The sequence below is a fragment of the Hylobates moloch genome, unplaced genomic scaffold (assembly GCF_009828535.3).
Source record: "Hylobates moloch isolate HMO894 unplaced genomic scaffold, HMol_V3 SCAFFOLD_4, whole genome shotgun sequence".
Lineage (NCBI taxonomy): Eukaryota > Metazoa > Chordata > Mammalia > Primates > Hylobatidae > Hylobates > Hylobates moloch.
In genome coordinates this window covers 146801176-146816906 of record NW_026652279.1, presented here as the reverse complement: position 1 = coordinate 146816906, position 15731 = coordinate 146801176, and the positions used below count along the sequence as shown (strand labels likewise).

General features: G+C 35.1%; 1 protein-coding gene across 1 annotated transcript in view; it reads left to right on the top strand.

Annotated features, from left to right (window-relative positions):
* The first annotated feature begins 9411 nt into the window (after positions 1-9411).
* The window catches only part of LOC116467503 (cilia- and flagella-associated protein 36-like), a 58204-nt gene continuing 51884 nt past the window's right edge, over positions 9412-15731 (top strand). Inside the window, 1 exon segment of the mRNA XM_058438170.1 lies at positions 9412-9464. Within this exon segment, the coding sequence (XP_058294153.1) occupies positions 9412-9464 (53 nt within the window).

Sequence of the window (15731 nt, the reverse complement as noted above, 5' to 3'; positions counted from 1 at the left end):
AGATTTACTGTAGTTGTTTTTATTTTATGTACATTTTATATAAACAAAATACAAATGAATGGATTATCTAGAATTGTTAAAGTAACTTGCCACTGAAGATATTTAAATACTATTTTTCTAGTGGTTAAACATTACCTATGTTCTCTTCCAAATTTATATAGAAATAATTTGGGGTTTCTTGGCTAAAAAGAACACACTTTTTATTTACACAGAATAAAGATACAATTTTTGATTTACAAACATCACATGAATATTATAAAATTATGACGTGACAGTTCAATATAAAAACTGAAAACATTCCAATGCTACCATTATTAGATTGGATTAAAGTTGTTGTTATTGTGAGTTACTTGTTTGTCTTAGTATTTATACATTTGCAGATTTCTTATATTTTTCCTTCTCTGTTTCCTTCCTCTTTCTCTTTCTTTTAATGCCAATTTATAGAATGCAATGTTCAGTTCATTATTTGGATTTTGCCTGCTGTTATAAGATTAATTCTAAAAAACTATAAATGTATATATTGTAGGGACCAGCATATGGGTAATGAAAAATAAAATTAAATAAAACTGTTGGATGCTTTATTCTTTCTTTAGGCTATGTTCCAGAACTTTCCAAGTATTGAGTTGACACACATAATTATTTCATTTTTAACTTCATATTTTTTCAAAAAGTAGCCTATGGCTAAGAAGTATTTTACTATGTGCTAGATATAGTTTCAAGGAGCTTAAATATATTAAAAATTAAATAGTTTCAACATTGACATGTCATTTGGGTATTATTTTTATCTTTATTTTACAGATATGCAAACTTAGGCAAAGAGGGGTTGACCTACTTGGTCAAGCAGCAAAAAAAAAAAATGATGGAGTCATGGCTCATTCTCGGCTAGTCTGTCTTTAGAATCTGTACTGAGTCACTACACTAAGTATTAAAAATATATACGAAAATAAAAGGAATCAATATAATTTTGATATTTTATAAATTAAAATAGTTTTGAAGCTTAATTCCATTTTTATATTTGCATGCATAGGTGAAGAAAATATCAATACTTCCAAGTTTTTCTTCCTCCCTCTTCCATTGTCTCCCTCAAACTGCTACGCAAAAAGAATTCACGGGATGAGAAAAAGAATTATAAAAAAATAATGGTAAGTTACTGTTACAATCTTTAAATTTCAGGTAATGTAAGACAGAAAAAGAATGCCTTAAAAACCCATGTCGTTTTACTTAGAAACTGTACTGAATGAACAGAATTTATCAGAGCAGGAATTCAGAAAATACCCCTAAAAGTAGAAAAACAAACAAAAATATTCTAGTAGTCTCAAAGTAGGCCTACATTTTTGACAACTATAAAATCGTCAAACTCTAGTTGAGTACATACAGTGCACTCTCAGATATGACCTGCTGAGTACAATATTGCTGAGTACAATATTTAGATGTTTATGGCTAGCTTCACAAAAAAACTCAGTTATGTGTTTGTCTTCTCAGCAGAAGAACTATTTGGAAAATTGCCTTTAAACTTTATCAGCAATATATTATTGAACACTATTAATCATGTAAATTTCAGTTGTCCTGAATTTTAGTAATAAAAATCTTCCATTGATTAGAAATTTACCATACCTCTTAAGAGAAACAAAAATAAAGCAAGACAATAACCTCATAGTAGTAGAGTTTTAGCTTAAAACTGAAATTCAACAAGATTATGTTGTTAGTGAACAAAGGCATACAAATCGTAAGCCCTCTGTGATTGTCCTGGTATTATTCGGAGTGGCTTTTTTACATTTGAGCTTACAGATTCCTCATCCACAATGTGTGGATATTCATACAGAGAGAAATTATTTCCCAACCTTTTTAAATGTGTAAAAAATATTAAACATATGTTCATAGAGCCTTATTAAAAAACAATTACATTTGTTTCTAAAATGTTCTAATTAAATGAAAAATACAGAAATGTGAATTCCATAGTAAAATTTTAAATGATTGTCCTATTGTCAACACATATTTGTATAAAACTTTGTAAATATTGGTCAAATATTTTCAGTGAATGAAGTATTAAATCAAATAATTTAAACATACAAATCAATTATGAAAACATCAACTTCCACTACTGTTAATCAGTATTTTGCTTAATCCTTAATATTAAATAATTTCTCATTTAAGAAATATTTCAATTTAATTCATGTAATTAATTATATTGACAAGGCATAAGGCAAATCAGCACTTTGATAATCACTCTACTTAACAATTATATATTCAATGTATTGATTGTGTCAGAAGGAAATTAGAAGCATAGGAGAGATTTGGTAACTTCTTCTCAATAGAGGAAGAAATGGCATCAAATATTTTCCGAATATATTGGACATTCTTCTAAGTACCAGGATATGGAGAAAACAGAATTATAGAACTAGTAAAAATCTTAATATTCATAAAAATCTGAATATTCATTACGGGAGTCAGTCACTTCAAATTCAATCTGATTTCATCAATCACATAAATGAATGTTTAACCTTGCAGTATTAACAGGATTTTGTGGTTCAGAACAATGGAGATAATAGCACTTTTCTGTTTTTTGTGGGTTAGACTATACTTGTGTTGTCTTTTGTTTTCATTGTCTTACTTTAAGATGAGAAATGATAAACTAAAGCATGCTCAGAGAGAGCAACTATGTTAATGTGGGGACATGAATTTACACCACCATATATGATGGACACACTCATATGGAAAAAAGATATTTACTTTCTATGTGGTGCCAGATAAATGTCAGACAAAGAAGTAGAAGTTTAAGAAAGAATATTCTCTGATCAGTTCCATCTTGAGCTCAGCCTTGTCCATCAGACAAATGCAGTAATTCTGTGAGCAAATATACTTTATGTGCCCCTATATTTGCTCATAGAATGATGGGAGAAGGAGAGTATTCTCTCTCCCAGTAGAAAAGAGGGAGCATACTCAGTGAAATATAAGTGAAATAGAGAAGTACTAGGTCAAGTATGTATTTCTTGATATGCTTTCATGTTTAAAGCACACAGTAACATGCCCAAGCAGCATCAGTGAGCAGCAGACACTATTGTATATAATGGAAGAGTGGCACAGGTACCAAATAGATTCAACTGAAATTGATATAGTGAGAGTTGGGAGAACTGAAAACAAGAACCTTTTCTGTAGGTACCTGTGGAGTACCCCTTGGGAAATTCCAGAGTCTTTGAGTTGGTATGTATTAGTTTCTCATTGCTGCTATAACAAATTGCCACAAATGTGGTGGCTTAAAACATTTATTATCTTACAGTTTTAGAGGTCAGCCATCTAAACTGGATTGCTATGGCTTTACTCCTGGAGGCTCTAGGGAAGTGTTCATTTCCATGCATTTTCTTCTTCTAGAACCTGCACGCATTATTTGTTTTGTGGCCTTTCCACACTCAAATCTCTGCTTCCATTGTCGTATCTCTCATGTGACACTCCAGCCTTCCTCTTTCATTTATATGACCCTTGTGATACACTGAGACCTTGGATAACCCAGGATAATCTCACAATCTTTCTCTCTCTTTCCCTCTCTCCCTCTGAAGATCCTTAACTACATTTGCAAATTCTCTTTACTATGTAAGGCAGGCTATTCACAGGTATCCAGGATCAGGACATGGATATCATTGGGCTACCACGTTTTTTCCTACCATAAGGGATACACATTTTAGAGGTATTCAGATGAATTTCCTTATTAGTAGAGGCAGGAAAATCATATAAATATGATTTTGAATTCTTAAGTAAAAGACTATTTCAATAGGAAAACAAAAAAGTACAGAAATATTCTGTAAAAAATCCAACAATATAAAACTTGTACAATGGCCAGGCACAGTGGCTGTAGCCTGTAATCCCAGCACTTTGGAAGGCAAAGGAGCAGGGATTACTTGATGTCAGGAGTTCGAGCCCAGCCTGGCCAACATGGTGAAACCCTGTCTCTACTAAAAATACAAAAATTAGCCCAGCATGGTGGCACATGCCTGTAATCCCAGCAACTAGGGAGGCTGAGACAGGAGATTGCTTGAACCCGGGAGGTGGAGGTTGTAGTGAGCTGAGAACCCACCATTGCATTCTAACCTGGGCAACAAAGTGAGTGAGACTCCATCTCAAAACAAAACAACAAAACCAATGAAAAAAACTTGCACAAACATATTTGCAAAATGAATACATTAATTTAGTTGATTTCTTTGAGTTAATTGTATTTCTCTTCTGAAAATAATTACAATATAATTTGCTAATTTTTGCTTGAGCTATTTTTTAAACCTACCCTGACATATATATCTTGGTGAAATTAAGTTGCTGACACCTTAAATAGGATCTTAGGTTCTACTTTTAGTCAATCCATTCTCTATGTATGCAGGTCAGAGCTGGACTATGTAAAGGAAAGTATAAAGAAGAAAAAAGATAAAGATAAAACCACATTTCCACACTTGAGAGAAATCCACAGCAATGTGGGAAAAAATGAATTGTTTACAAGGTAACTTGTGAGAATGACTTTCACAAGGGACATCTTATACTTTTTAAAGAAAAAAAACAATTATTTATCTGTTGTTGTTGAACTGAGTTTATGCAGTGGAAACAACCATATAAAATCCAGCACTGATGTCAGCTACTAAACTCCATCACGCGCTTCCAGAGGATGTTATAGGACCTACCTATTCGTCTCTTGCTCACAAAAACTCATTTTGGAAAGAAATAAACTAGGGGCATATGGATTTGAACAATAGATTCTTAATAAAAAAGCACATGAGCTTGAGGAAATAGTTTGCTTGAGCCAGCTGTTTTGTGAAAGGAAGCCGAAATTCTGAGCCAAAGCATTTAATGACTACATAAACGATAGAGCTGAAAATGTCTGTTAAGCCAAACCTTCAACCAAGAAACAGGGTGTAGAAAAATATATGATGCTTTCCACTACTGTTAAGCAAAGCCCTGTTCAGTCAACCTTTCCATTTGCCCCCTCTTTGAAAAACCACTGTGTTAGATCAGTTCCGATCCAATTATACTGAAGCGTTTGAGTTTAGGTTGATGCTAATTGATGAGAATGGAGAGGGGATGCAGCACTTGTCTATATGCCAGTGGTTTCGTTTTTTAAATTTCAAATCATGTGAAACAAATTCACTAAATACATAATAAACTGCATCGTAGAATTTAATAGACACATTTTAAGAATGAAATAGGTACTAGTGTCATTTTTATGCACCACTTCAAAATCCTCTGTCCTCACATTTTGCTTCAGCCACTGATAAAACCATGAGTTTCACACAGCCTTTGCAGGCAAAAGCAAATAGCACCTCTGTTAAGGCCAACACTGCCTTGAGACTTTTGTGATCTTGACATGTTCTTGAGAACTTTTCTACACTTGATCTGATGCAACCTAGAAATGACCCAGCAATTAATTCTGTAGGGTTATCCTTGAGAAGGTGGAAAGGAGCCAATGATAAATGTGTTTCCCCTCCATTCTAGACAGCCTATTCTAAGACACATTTTATACAATTCCCCAGAAATTCGCCAAGGATCCAGCATTAGTCATTCATTTTAGGAGTCAACTAAAATGGTGCATCCTTGTATTGACTTTCTTCTTCCCTGTTTTCTTCCCTAGACCCTTTCTCCCCCAAATTTTGTCCAATATTATTTACTTATATGAAAGTCTTTGTCTCATGTTCTGTTTCAGGGAACTAAGGCTAAGTAAGATAATATCTTTCTAACTGAGATGGTTTAGCTAGAATGGGTTAAAGCAAAAAGCATAGATTACTGCCAAACTTGAGTATCAGATTAAGTTCTGACAGTTTGTGACTTTGGTTTTACTATGTTCATAGGTGGAATAGACTCAGTCGTATGTGCCTTATAGGTAATATGTGTAAGACATCTGAAAAGAAGCCAGATAACATATGGTAATCAGTGTACAAAAAAGACATGGATAACAATAAAAGACACCTATAATTCTGAATTTCTGAGATATTTATGCTTAAAGAAAAAAATAATTTCCCATTGAAACTTCAGATACCTCATTCAGGGTTTTATGCAAACTACTTTATCCTCTTAGAAATTAATATCACAACACTGATATCCCCATTTTCAGTGGTAGATCCAGCTCCAGACCCCGTTTGCCTGAGTATCACCAGTGGAGGCTCAGTTGGAAATGCAGAAATCCCCCACCTTCTATATTGATCTCACTGGGAGCTGCAGACTGGAACTGTTCCTATTCGGCTATCTTGCCAGCCACCAATCATCTATATTATTATTTTTTTTGTTATTGAGACAGGGTCTCACTGTGTCGCTCAGGCTGGAGTGCAACAGCACGACCTCAGCTCACTGCAGCCTCAGCCTCCCACCCTCAGGAGATCCTCCCATCTCAACCTCTCAAGTAACTGGGAAGATAGGCATATGCCATGGTGCCTAGCTAATTTTTGTATTTTTTGTAGAGACGGAGCTTTGCCATGTTGCCCAGGCTGGTCTCGAACTCCTGGGTTCAAGCAATCTACCCATTTCAGCCTCCCAAAGTAGTAGGATTATAGTCTTACTCTTTGTGCAAAACTTTTGAGACAGCTTAAAGTAAAAGTAGATTCAATTAATATAAATAGAAGTGGCAAATCAGAAAAAAAGAAAAGTTGCCATTTCTGATTTTCACACTTGTCTTTGATCTTCTTAGAAGAAAGAAAAAATAAAAAGGAATCCTATCATTTATAGGTTTCATTTGATCATAAAACAGGAAGAAGTCTAGTGTTAAGAAATACAATGCTTTTTTAAGAACTTCAAAATACTGTAAAATAAAAATGTCACCGACATTTTATATAGTAATCATTGAATGAAATAATGAATATCTTCTAAAACAGCTTTACAATAATTGAAGTGATACACATTGAATTCCCATCTATTATAATATCCCTTAACTAAGAGAATTAAACACATCTCAATCCAGGTGAAATTGTGATGAATTAAATGAATGCAGCCAAATGTTCCATGCATATATTGTAATTAAACACATATGTACAAATGAGATATATGTCACAGATTTTTTTTGTTTTTGTTTTTGTTTGTTTTTTTTTTTGAGATGGAGTCTCGCTCTGTTGCCCAGGCCAGACTGCAGTGGCACTATCTCAGCTCACTGCAAGCTCCGCCTCCCGGGTTCATGCCATTCTCCTGCCTCAGCCTCCCAAGTAGCTGGGACTACAGGTGCCTGCCACCACACCCGGCTAATTTTTTGTATTTTTAGTAGAGATGGGGTTTCACCGTGTTAGCCAAGATGGTCTCCATCTCTTGACCTCGTAATCTGCCCGCCTTGGCCGCCCAAAGTGCTGGGATTACAGGCGTGAGCCACCGCGCCTGGCCTCTGTCACGGATTTTAGCTGCTTTGTTCGAGAGCATATTGGAAATAATTGGTGTACATACTTTATATTCTCGTTCTTTAAAATATTTTAAATATTGTGAGTCTCGTAGGTAATCGTGTTCATTCTCATTCAGATTTGGTCAGGAATAGGATATCTGGCAATTCCAGGTAATGCCTGGAGTGTTATTTTGTGTTTTTGATAAGGGTATACACATGCTTTGGAAACCAGATGGGCAAATGACAATGTTGGCATTAGAAGTCCACGCGGGACTCTCAACTAAATGAGAAACTACTGCCCTTTGTCCAGAACAATAGCTCCAGAGTGAAACAAACACGCACACACAAAAACATTTTTTTTCAAGGGACTCCTTTGGATCTATTCAAACAGGAAAACTTGCATTCTTCTCATAATTCTTATATCATGAAAAAAATAATTTCATCTCACAAAATGTCAAAGGGGAGCATCCAATTCAGCAAATATATGTCTTACTTTCTACTGCACACTGTACTCAGTGCTTAGAAAGCTCAGGGTTTGGAGGCAACATGCAGACAGCCATAGCAACAGTACAGACTGTAATGTTAGAAAATGCAGAGTGGTGTGATAGCACAAATGAAAGAAGACAAATTTAATGTCTCCATTAATGTCTTAAATATTTATATGCTTTATAAGAGTGTAAGAAATTAACATAAACAAGGAAAACAAGTATAAACAACTAAAATAATATAACATTCTATAATACTGTCTAACAGTCTTTTTCAGGATATAACACAGGCTTCATAATATAACCATTAGAATCATTTATTCCCTTACTACCAATAAAAGGAAGACAAAGTGAGATCATTTCTTCACCTCCTGCATAACTAATTCACTTCTCTGAGGTATTTGCTCAAAATGTGTTTTCTGAGGAGACCTTCCTGACTACAACACACCCTTGCACTCCTTGTGCAGCCTCATCCCATTCATCTTTCGTGATTACTTATAGCAGTAATCACCCATCAGATATTATATTACACACCTGTTTATTCTCTATTATACCATCTACAAGATAAGCTCAAAAAGCAGAGAGTTTGTTTCCAATGCTAGAAGAGTGTCTGGCATTTATTAGTTGCTCAATAAGAATTTAGTCAATGAATAAATTAATACACTATCTGACCTCCTAATTTTGTCTTAGATTGCTTTTGGAAAATAAAACCAATACTCATTATGTAGCAAAATTTTATAAGTAAACATACATTCCACTATGTAAAGAAATAATGTATAGAAATAATCATAAATTTAGCAGAATTTGACATAGTGAATTAAGTCTATATTTTGAAATAAAATTACAAATTAAGATAGAGGCTGGGTGCGGTGGCTCACGCTTGTAATCCCAGCACTTTCGGAGGCCGAGGCGGGCGGATCACGAGGTCGAGACCACGGTGAAACCCTGTCTCTACTAAAAATACAAAAAATTAGCCGGGCGTGGTGGCGGGCGCCTGTAGTCCCAGCTACTCGGAGAGGCTGAGGCAGGAGAATGGCGTGAACCTGGGAGGCGGAGCTTGCAGTGAGCCGAGATTGCGCCACTGCACTCCAGCCCGGGCGACAGAGCGAGACTCCGTCTCAAAAAAAAAAAAAAAAAGAAAAAAAAAATTAAGATAGAATAGACAAACACATTTTTACTAGAGTTTACTAAACTATTTTTATGTAGGCATGACTCGATAAAAGATATTGCAACTTGAAGGACTTGAGTCTTGATAGCACAATGAGAATTTAAGAAATGACCAGGTTTGTCAAAAGAGTTGCTTAGGCAGATAAATTTAGATAAGAACATCCAACAGATCCTTCAATCAGTGAGGGCTTAGATGAGGCACAGCTTTGTTAGTTGCTGAGAAGTATATCAGGTAAATCAGAAAATCTCCTTGCCCTTAAAGTGGGGCATTATATTAGAATTAATATAATTTTAATGTTCATTCCTCAAGCATAAACAGTATAAAATTAAATGTAATATATGAGACAAGCTGTAATTAAAGCCTTTTCAGAGTACCCAGACTGGTAGTCAATTAATATTTGAAAGTTTTTATGACAAATGTTGTAAGACATGATGATATCCAAAGTGAAGACAGTAGCGGTAGAAATGGAGCCTAACCAGACGTAAGTGAAAGACAATTCTGAGCAATTGGCATAGATGACCAACTTGTTGCTAATAAGAGAAAAAGCAGCTCTTGGGACTTCAAGAGCTCTTTGACAACTAAATGGGTAGTATGATGCTACTAATATAAATACGAACTCAGAATAGAATATATAGTGGAAGTAGGTAGTTTCATCTTCCTTTTACTGAGATTAAGGCACTGTTTTCAATTGGGGATATGTATTGGATTGACTTTAAAAATTCATGTTCAAATTTAGTAAGGAAGGAGTTCACAGAAATATATTCCCTTGGGATTTTTATTTTTTATAATGAAATACAATTATTCAAAATCACACAAGTTAAGTTGAAATGAAGAGGACAAAAATTGCATGCCAAACAATGTCCCAACTTTTGGTACCTCAGTCCTGATATCCAACTTTATTTCAATGCTACTAAATGAACCAAATAGACAATTCTGATAAAACTTAAGAGGCCAGATGGAATTTCTGTTAATTACTATATCAAATTCCACTTATAAAAAATATTTTAAAAAATTAGTTCAATTTTTCACACATAAGATATCTGCTACACCTCAACAGTACCTAATTTTCACTACTGATTCCTATCAATGTCATGAAAAAAGTATAGTGAATAATTGAGAATTGGTGAAGACGTACCTCAAGCAGATTTGGTAAATAGATATTGGTTAGAGGTCCAAACAGTAACAGTTGAAGAGGAGACATAAACTCAAATGTAAATATTTTTGTAGCAAATTTAAGTTTTTTGTGGGAGAGGGGAGCAAGTCTATTTTTCTGTTGAAGTCATTGTGACTGGACTTAGGTAATTGTTTTATTTAAACTTGACATTGATTTATATGAATTCATATCTAATTGTATTGCAGATGTTATAAACTTCTTTTGTTAGGAACCATGATTGAAAGATATAACAAGGAATTTAAAATAATCCATGTAATTTTAATTCCCTAAGGTTTAAGAATTAAATAAATAAAAATAAAATAAATTTGCTTTAAATTTTATATTTATTTTTGAGATGGAGTTTTGCTCTTGTTGCGCAGGCTGGAGTGCAATGGCGCAAACTTGGCTCACTGCAATCTCTGCCTCCCAGGTTTAAGTGATTCTCCTAATTCAGCCTCCCAAGTAGCTGGGATTATACAGGCACCTGCCACCATGCCTGGTTAATATATAAATTTGCAACATTAGAGATACATGTCATTAATCTACATTGTACATTTTAACCAAACAGAATAGTGAGATGTTCACTGCAATTGATCTCTTGGTAAAAAGAATTGTTTATATTTTTATAGACATCAAATAAATGGCCAACATGATATATTTTGTGTTCAAGTGAGACTGTCTCATTCTCTGCTTATGAATACTGCTGGCGTTCTTCCTATGTTTGCTTCAGCCAGATGCCAACATGAGGCTCTCACACTTTGTAGTTCTCCTAGGCATGTCATTTTTTAGCAAATTTGTTCTTTAAAAAAAATAAAACAGTAAGTTACCATTTTAAGGTCTACTTTTTACATGTAAAGGATGGAAAATTCTGATAAACGTAGGTCTTTGTTGAGAACCATAAACAATGAACAGGAAAATTCTCTCCTTCCACACAACTATATCCATAGGTGTCCCTAAACAAGTTGGCTGTAGGATGCTTCAAAGTACTGATGATTAAAAGAGAGCTTTCACATCATGTGAAATTGTTTTGATCAACTTTCTTGGTCATAAATATAATTTGTATTACACCATAAAATATCTAGATAGTATATCTGTTTAATAGTATAAATCAGCTATGAAGAATGATATAAGATTTTTCGGGATTGAACCCGGGGGGGCCTGAGTGAGCCGAGTAGACCATTATCCAGCCTGGGGACAGGAGATCTGTCTCAAAAAAAAAAAAAAAAGTAAGATTTTATTAGAGAACACCTCTTTCCTTGGATTGATACAGATTAATTATCTCATACTTTGGTAATTTTTTTCTATAATTTGAAACTACATAACTAAACCACAAATCTATGACACCTATAAAAGCATTTTTCAAAATTAAGATGTTTTTTTGAAAAAGTTTGAGAAATGTCATTATTTGAGAGAATACTGAAAGACATTATCTTCTTATTCCTCAATTATGACAAATGTTTTAAAACCTGGAAGATTATTCAAAGTTTATAATATAAATATGAAATTATATTGGAAGAAATTGGCTCTGAAAAAAATTGTTTTACCTTAATTCTTCCACAGTTTTAGAAATCAAGTTACTAAGGGAAAAAAAATCAGTATTTTAAGATGATTCTTTTTATCAAATAGCCATGAATAAAAGAAAAAATATATAAATATTGGTTTTCAATAAGGAGTAAAAATATTTAATCTAAAACATGTGAATAACAAATTCACAGAATTAAACATTAGTAGAAATAGCCAATTATACACATTCTTTTTAAATTTTAGGGATCTGAGGTCCAGAATGATTTTTTTTTTGAAATGTATCACAAAATTTATTAGAACTGGATTGGGGATTATATTGTCTCAGTCAAATTATGATGAAATATCTACCATCAAATTTATCCCATGTAATAATGCCAAAAACTGTAGGGACCGATAATCTTGGAAAATGTAACCTTCTATCATTTTCTTCTGGAAAATAACAGGGGGAACTCATCTTCTGTGGCTTCTGCCAGTGAGACATACTTTCAGAATTGTTTTGTGAGGACTGTTGACAGTTACTCCCATTCGCCAAAAAAAAAAAAAAAAAAAAAATCATTCCTTCAACATTCCCATGAGCTTTTTTTGTTGTTATTGTTCTTTATATTTGAATGCGTTTTGGTTTTGGGGTGTGTCTACATTATCATGGAATTGGGAAATTTACTTGGACAAGATGAAGAATAATGCTAATCAATTTAGTAATTACAGGAGGAAATAAAAACAAGAAGAGATGAGTCAATATATAGTTACAGATTTGTGTTTGTAAGAAATAAAAATAAACTTCATTAATATTTTAAATAGAGTATATCTTCATGTTTGGGATAAGTTTGGGTTTTGCAGATCTTTAGGTCAATTTTCTATCTTAAGCACAAGTTAACAAAGTATACATTCAGAGTAAAAGACATTCTTCTCCCTCCCCTTCACTGGAATAGCCAGGTTTCAACATTCAGGTGGATCACGGCCAGACGCCATGGCTCACACCTGTAATCCCAGCACTTTGGGAGGCCGAGGCAGGCGGATCATGAGGTCAGGAGATTGAGACCATCCTGGCTAACACGCTAAAACCTGGTCTCTAGTCTACTAAAAAATACAAAAAAATTAGCTGGGTGTGGTGGTGGGCACCTGTAGTCCCAGCTACTCGAGAGGCTGAGGAAGGAGAATGGCGTGAACCCGAGAGGTGGAGCTTGCAGTGAGCCAAGATCACGCCACTGCACTCCAGCCTGGGCGACACAGACAGACTGCCTCAAAAAAGAAAAAAATTCAGGTGGATGACTATCTGTAGCCGGGCATGCTGCCCTGTGGGGTTTGGAGCCTTCACAAATGCTTTGTGGGAGAAAACGACATGAAAATAGTTTGCTTTCATTTGCTCATCTCTATACATTTCTCTTAGACTATAATATCTCCTCAAATATTTATCCACTATGTTCTTGACTGATCCGTCTATATATTTCTCTATTTCTGAAACCAGAATCTTTGCAGAATTGTAACTGAGAAAATTATGACAGTGAAAGAGATCTGCCCTAACCAACTCCATCTTGCTTTTAGCTTCCAAGCTGTCCTTGCCCATTCAAAGGCCAAACTAAGTAACTTTGGGTGAAACTTATAGTTTAACTTTGAAACAAAGACAATGACAGCCGTTTCTCAAAAAACAAAAACAAATGAACAAACAAACAAAAAAACCTTCTTCTTGCCTGAGGACTAAACTGTCTTTGTAGGGCTAAGAAATTAGACACAATATTAGAAATTATGGTTTAGGAGTCACACAGCTGGAGGCTACATGATTCTGACCCTCCCCAAATTATTCCTGAGGATAAGGTCAATATGGTAAAACCTAAGGTCAGCACTTGAGATTTGTTGCAGGCCCTGCACTTGATGGGTTAGCTGGCACCACCCAGATCAGTAAACTAGCTTGCCTTGTGGCCCCCACCCAGGAGCTGACTCAATGCAAGAGGACAGTTTCGACTCACTACGATTTCATTTCCAAGCCAACCAACAAGCACTCCTGACTCACTGGCCCCCCTACCCATCAAATAATGCTTAAAAACCCTAATCCTTGAGTTTTCAGGGAGACTGATTGAGTAATAACAAGTCTTGAGTAATAACAGTCTCCCATACAGTCTCCAGTCTCTGCTTGGTGTGAATTAACCTCTTTCTCTATTGCAATTCCCCTGTCTTGATAAGTCAGCTCTGTCTAGGCAACGCTCAAGGTGAACCTGTTGGGTAGTTACATTTCCTCAAATATTTATCTACTGTGTTCTTGACTAAAATGTCTATATATATATTTTTTAAAATATATGTGCATAAAATTACGAAAAACATACTTTAGGAAAGATGATTTTTGAAGAGCAATACTTACCTTTATCATATTCTTGCATATGCCCCGCCTTCTGAAGGATGATGTCATAGAAAAGCAGGAAGTAAGACTTCTGCATCTGGATACCTATCTCACCGGAGGAAAAAAAAAATGCTCATGTGTGAAGATAATCTTTCATTGGAATTAAATCAATACAAGAATGTTTACATTGCATGATTGTTGTCACCATTGTATAAAATATGGCTTGTTACGCAGCAGTTACACCACAGTGCCTGGTACCTTGTCCATCACAAGGCATTCCAGTTTTTACTCTGCTGTCTTTCACTTCATCTCATTCCTATAAGCAGAAGAGTAAAATGAACGACAAAGTGTGGCAGCTTACAAAAGGCAGCTTCATGTTTTGGGACACTCCCAGGGTAGGAAGAAACTGGCCAGTGTCACATCAGCTTAATCTATGTGTGACAGTATCTCAGTGATCAATCCTATTAGACTGTAAGTACACATTATTTCAAATAGAGGTAGGGTACGTATGGCTTGATGTAATACTGTTTCAGGAATAATAAAGTTCCCTTTTAAAATCAGGAACTTAACAGAAAAAGGAGCTTGAATTTGAAAATCAGGAGGAAGCGAGGACATTCTGGGAGACACAAAAGACAGACTACAAAAAAATCACCATGGAATTGCTATGAAATAAAAATAGAAATATTTTATTGTTCTTATTTTACAGAGATTTATGGGGCATAGTTTGATGAAGCAAATCAATAGAGTTGGTCCCACCATGATGCATGCCATGTGACTTTTGGGGTCACTCAAACTGTTTTACTTTTTCATTGTGGAAGACAAATACGAGTAGTTTTGTTATAGGAAAAACAGGTTCATCTTCCTGCTGTGCGGCAACAGACCGATTATACTGAGACAGCAGGGTTTGTAGCTGAGAAAGAGTTTAATGATCACAACACTGCGAGTGAGGAGATGAAAAGAGACTCTCGCTGCAGTCTTTAAAGGGATTAGAGAGGGCAAAAAGCTGGAAGATTGAGACAGTCGATTGGTCAGGGTCAAGGGGATAAAATCATCAGGAGTGTGGAAACTGTATTTTTTGGCGAGTCAGCCTCTCGTGGAGTGTTCAGATCTGCTGATGTCAGTGGGGTCTGTCAGGCCAGCTGACCTCAGTGGGGTTCCACAGACCCCCTGAGTCGGTAATTTTATCAGTATGCAAGACCTAAAGAAATAGCTCAAAGGGAAAACAATGTTTTATCAGGTTGGTGCAAAAGTAGTTGTGGTTTTTGCTAAAGGTGATTGGAAAAACCAAAATTTTGCACCAACCTAATGTTTACACTATCTGTCAAAGAATTAAAGGGAACTATGATCTTCTAACAGGGTCTACATGATTCTAAGACAATAGATACCAAACAACTGGGAGAAAGCAGGTGAGAGAGTAAGCTGATTTAATCATTAATACTGAATGTACTGTAGCTGTGATTTATTTTTTCTCTCCCTGTCTCTTCCCTGATTAATTCTATAAAATTTGTAGGAGTAGTTTCAGTTTTCTTCTTGTAAATACAAGAAGTTGGGTTTGGAATATTGGGAATATGCCTGATACGGCCAGGATAACATGTCTAATTTTACACAATATATACTAACAGGAAATCAGTTTATGTGCTAGACAGAAAAATAAGATACGGTCTGAATAATGCCTATCAAAATACTTTTATTCTTTAAGAACATTAATACAATTTCTGATAATTATTCTCAAATACATT